This window comes from Lycium ferocissimum, chromosome 7 (genome assembly GCF_029784015.1).
Source record: "Lycium ferocissimum isolate CSIRO_LF1 chromosome 7, AGI_CSIRO_Lferr_CH_V1, whole genome shotgun sequence".
NCBI classification, from domain to species: Eukaryota; Viridiplantae; Streptophyta; class Magnoliopsida; order Solanales; family Solanaceae; genus Lycium; species Lycium ferocissimum.
The window spans coordinates 6,595,537-6,601,177 of record NC_081348.1 but is presented as its reverse complement, the minus strand read 5'-3'; the positions used below and the strand labels follow the sequence as shown (position 1 = coordinate 6,601,177).

The following is a 5,641-nucleotide window of genomic DNA, read 5'->3' as shown; positions in this document are numbered from 1 at the left end:
ATGAGAAAAAAAAAAAATCCACTGCAGTAAAAAATGGTACTTAATGCAATTCCCTCAAAATAGGGATTAGGTATTTGGCATGGAATATTAAATAAGAGAGAGAAGGAAAGATATTTCCTTAATTTGGATAACTGAATAGAAAATCTCGAAATTGTAGCCTTATTCAATGATTAGCCAGCTAAAAAAAGAAAATGTGAATTCTAATTGTTTTAAATGGGTTAGAAAAAATAAAATACGTTTATTTTGAGTTTAGAGCTAATATGGGCTGATAATCCAGTTAATTAACTTTTTTTTTTTTTACTCTGCTGGGATCGAACCCAGAATCTCTGGTTTCATAGACTAGCAGATAAGGATATTTTGACCCACAAATTTTCATTAAATGAGAAGCGGGGAAAAAAATTAAAGACCAACAACTTGAGGGGCAAAAATTAATGACCAGTTCGTATGAAGGGCAATCCGCGCAAAAAATTATTTAATTATCAACTATATATCTTGAAGAAATTGCACGTTTTGCCCTCCAATTGGGCTGGTCTTTACTTTTTGCTTTTAGCAATCGAACTTATGCATAGTAGGGCATTTTGTAAAAAGCCTCAAATATGCCATCTAACTAGGGGTGTACAAAGTAAACCGCACCAAACTGATAAACCGAGTCAAACCGAGAAAAAAACCCGACTAGTGGTTTGGTGTTGGAAAAAAAAAACCCGACCATAATTGGTTTGGTTTGGTTTTAACTAAAAAAAGTCAAACATTAACCATATATATCAACCCGACATTATGTATTCAAATTTTAAAATATTTTATACATAAAAATATTTATTTGTAATATATTTATAAATATTTCTTAATTTTTTTCGTAGTTCTTTAACTATTATCATATTATTCAAGCTTGAACCCAATTCATTTTAAATGTCATAAGTTTTCTATTTTGGATGTTAACAACTCAAATACAAGTTTCAAATAAAGTCCCTTACCAAAACTAACTTATTAATTTAACAAAAGATATAGTCTCTTAATTTACCATATATTAATGACAATAATGTTGGATATCTATTCTTCACACTTTGCATGTAATTTATTTAGAGAGTGAAAAAACATAACTTAAGTTTTATTTCTTTGTCATGTAATTAATACTTATTAAAGTACTTATTTTAGCATGACTTAGTATTTTTAGATTATGGTCATTTCTTTATGGCTTGTTAATTAGCAATATTTATTTTGACCGAATTTATTAGCTTTTGTTGAATATTTTAATACAATGTTATCACTCTTCTCACATTTTGTGTTATTTTCTTAAGAAACATCTTAATTATATAGTTGTATCTTACTAGAACTACAGAAATATTTGAAGTAAAAGTTGTATGTTTTGTATCAAGACTATTCCGAAAAAAAACCCGAGAAAATCGAATAACCCGAGAAAATCCGAGGTTGAAAAATCCGAATTTTATTGGTTTGGTTTGGTGTATAAATTTAAAAACCCAACGCAATTGGTTTGGTTTAGCGTTTAAAAAATCCGAACCAACCCGGTTCATGTACACCCCTACATCTAACTATCAGAAAAGGCTCATTCATGCCACTCGTTAATAGTTGGGCTCAAAAATGCCACCGCTGTTACCATTTTAGGTCATATATGCCATTACTCACTAACAGAACTCTATTACTACTAGATTTTGCCACATGGCATTATCTAAACTTTTCATTTTACGAGTGGTATATATGACCAATTTCGTAGTTAGTGGCATATTTGAGCCTATTCCCAATTCATATATAAATCTCCATCTTTTCTAATTTTATGTAACAAGCTTATAAGGACAAGTTTATCCCTTATGCTAATAACATTATTATTTTACATGGAAAAACTATATAGTCTCTTATTTAGTTATATATTATGAATCTAATGTTATTCTACATCATTCACACTTTTCATGTATTTTATGACTCTTTAAAAAGATCTAAAAAAACATAAATTTGTTTAAGAAAAACATAGACAGTTTTAAAAAGAGAGTACACTAATGATGTAAGATGGGTATGAAAAATACATATGAGTGTGACAAATTTGAGCCTTCTCCCGATCACTATTAACACACCAAATTTCACTCATAATGTAACTTCATACCTATCTACACCTCATTAGTGGACTCTCTTTTATACATATCTCTTTTTTTTTCTTAAATAAATTTTATGTGTTCTTTAAATCTTTTTAAAGAGCCATAAAAGTACGTAAAAATTGTGAAGGATGTAGAATAAGATTAGATTCATAATCTAATTAAATAAGAGAGCATAGTTTTTCCATGTAAAATAAAAATGTTATTAATATAAGGGATAAACTTGTCCTTATAAGTTTGTTACATAAAATTAGAAAAGATGGAGATTTATATATGAATTGGGAGAAAAGGCTCAAATATGCCACTAAACTACGAAATGACTCATATATGCCACACGTAAAATGAAGGGTTGAGATAATGTCACGTGAAAAAATCTGATAGTAGTAGAGTTCCGTTAGTGAGTAATGACATATGACCCAAAATGGTAACCATGGTGACATTTTTGAGCCCAACTATTAACGAGTGACATGAATGAACCTTTTTGATTATTCGATGACATATTTGAGTCTTTTCCCTAAGTTCTTTAAGGATGCGGAACATAACTTGTAAAATATTAACAACAATATACCAAGTGAAGTCCCACAAAGTAGAGTCTGGGAAGGTGGACTGTACGCAAACCTTAATCCTACCTTAGGAGGTAGAGAAGCTATCTCCAAAAGACCTTCGGCTCAAGAGATAACTTGTAAAAATATCATGATCCGAAAATATAAACTTATACCCCGCGAAATAGTTATTTATTACCGGGAGCAAAAATTAAAGACCAGCACAAAATAGGAGGCATAAATGCCAATAAATATCAACCCAAAATTTATGCTTAGAGAAAAAACAATACAAGAGTTTGACAGGAAAAAGAAAATGGGAAAGGAGAGAGCCAAATGGAAAGATATATATGGCAAGGAAATGGAGGAAACAAAGATTTCCTCTAATGTCCTCCAACCACACCCACACACAATTCAACCTCTTCCTATAACTAACCCCTCTTTTTTCCCTTCCATAAATGGGATTTTATTTAAGTTTTTTCCTACATTTAGAGCCTCAACAAAGAGATAAAATATATCTCAATACCCCATCCACATTCACTCCTCCTTTATCCCTCTTAATAAAATGGACCAATAAGTGTGTGGAGACTTCAAAGATTTGATTTTTTGGTGTGGGTTTGAGTTTTCTTGAAATTTAGTGGCTTTTTTCCTTGGAGGGTATGTGCTAGTTAATAAAGATGAAAAGGTCTATAGAGGGTATCAATGGAATTAATTTTGTTGATGAAGAAGAATCCAAGGTGAAGCTTAAGCAGAAAAATATGTTAAATGAGTTATTAGAACTGCAAAAGGTTTGCACTTTCTTGATTTTATATTTTTGTGAATCCTAATTAGTTTGAATTAGCTTAATTCTTGTTGTTTCCACTAGTTCCTTTTATGTACTAATTCTCATTGTGGACATATTATTTTGAGTTTGGTATTTTTATTGTGTTGCTTTTATTTAGACTTTTAAGTGTTGTTTAGGAGTATTGATTGAGAATTTGAGATTATGCACTGTTTTTAGATGAAATTGCTCTTTTAAGTGTTTGTGAATCCTAATTAGTTTGACTAAGCTTATTTTTGTTGTTTCCACTAGTTCCTTTTCTACTAATTTGAGTGTGGTATTTCATTGTGTTGTTTTTATTTATGATTTTGTGTGTTGTTTAGTGTTGAATGGGATTATGAATTGCTACTTTTTCCTGTGATTATGCACTGTCTTTTAGATGAAATTGTGTATTCAAAATGATATTTTTGTGGATGTTAGTTGTGTGATGATGGTCTGGTAATTGTGTGTATAGGATTTTGTCTCCAAGAAGAGGAAGTTGCAGGCTGCAAAGCAGAGGAGAGATAACATTTTGGGTGAAATCATGTATGGTCATAATTTTCTCAATCTCAAACTAGTTAGATTCTGCTATATGAATCCTCTATAACCATAAACCATTGAGTTCTGTTTGGGCCCGTTTCATTCCAATACTCAATATTTTGTCTTTAGACAAATAAGGGGTTTTCAAAAACTCGATACTCTCCAAGGGTGTGCTTGGTATGAAAGAAAATGTTTTCTTGAAAAATAAGTAGGTTTGTTACTTATTTTCCGGTGTTCGGTAGATAAGCAGAAAATATTTGTTCGGTAGATAAGCAAAAAATATTATCTCAAAAGCATTTGTATATAATCTAGACAAACACTATTGGGGTTGGCATGAGGGCTGGGGGCTAGGGTGTGGGGGTAGTGGGATGGGGGCTATGAGATTGGGGGTGAAGGTGAGGTGTGTTGGAGGGTGGGTACTAGACAATTAGTGTGGAATGTCACATTTTTAAGAATCTTGTTTTCCAAAAGTTTTAACCAACTAAACATGAAAAAATTGGAAAATATTTTCTGGAATGTTTTTCTTCGTACCAATCACACCCTAAATCTCACATGTATTTTTATATATACAATGACTAAATCTTAATGTCAACTAATCGGTATTGCTTATATGAATACTTTTCTTTTTTCTTAATTATATGATGCAAGGAAAAATGAAAAAGAAAGAGTAATGCCCTAATATAAGACTTGTTAAATTTCAGATTTTTAAAGCAAAGGCATAGGTACTTGCTGAAAATGCAATCTTCCAATGTCGATACGGAAAGAAATATTTCACATATGAAAAATTTCGATGCTGAAAGTGAAGTCTCTGAAGAAGAAAAATCCAATAATGGCTGTGATGCAGGGGTAGAAACAGCTCGTCCCGCCTTTACCTCAAAGTTCAATTTGGTAACTTACTAGTGCTAATTTACCTCAAAGATTTAAATACTCTGATTCGCTTCATCAAAAGTGGTATATGTCTAATAATTGTTCACGGTACAGGGATGTGAAGTAGGAAACGAGGAAGTTGCAACAAGTAGGGACGTGTTGAAATTGGAGTGTATGCCAAAGAAATACCTGATTGATGACAACAATCGAGTTGGAAAGAAGAAACTCGATTGGCATGCTCAAGTGACTTTAAAGGTCTAAATTCTGATACATCTTTCTTTTAAGAGAGTAATCTCCATAAGATATTGGACAATTCATTCTTCATCTTATTGATATCTTATTTTCGATTCGCTTTTCCCTTTCCTCGTTTGTTGCCTTGGTGAAACACTTTAACTTGGAGTTTGCAATATCTGAAGGGTGTATTTTTTTTTTTTTTTTTTTTTTTTGGGGGGGCATAATTTATCATGTATTAATAATGTGCTTATAATTTGTACTCCTCTAGTTCTATGATAGTGGATTCTATTTTCAAGTGTTTACAATGTGACGTGGTACCTTTGCTCCATATGTGAAGCGGACTCCGGATTTTTATTAATGGGATTCAAAAGTACTAAAGTGGTGCTAATTGGATTAGATGGCAAAATCTTACAAATTAGTTGAAGCTGCTCAATCATTACCCTTGGAACATTACTTGTGTGGAGGGGATTTACTAACATGCATGCATATGTTAGTTTTTGGGAGCGTTGTATCCATATTTTTGGATTACAAGTTGCTGATTAACCTTGATGTGTTGTTTG

At 31.8% G+C, this 5,641-nt stretch overlaps 1 protein-coding gene across 1 annotated transcript; it reads left to right on the top strand.

Annotated features, from left to right (window-relative positions):
- The first annotated feature begins 2,948 nt into the window (after nucleotides 1–2,948).
- LOC132063206 (uncharacterized) lies at nucleotides 2,949–5,210 on the top strand. Its single transcript, XM_059455663.1, has 4 exons — nucleotides 2,949–3,429; nucleotides 3,916–3,986; nucleotides 4,682–4,868; nucleotides 4,962–5,210. Exons 1-4 carry the CDS (start codon nucleotides 3,319–3,321, stop codon nucleotides 5,106–5,108), a joined length of 516 nt encoding a protein of 171 aa, XP_059311646.1. The 5' UTR covers nucleotides 2,949–3,318; the 3' UTR covers nucleotides 5,109–5,210.
- The last annotated feature ends 431 nt before the right edge of the window (nucleotides 5,211–5,641 follow it).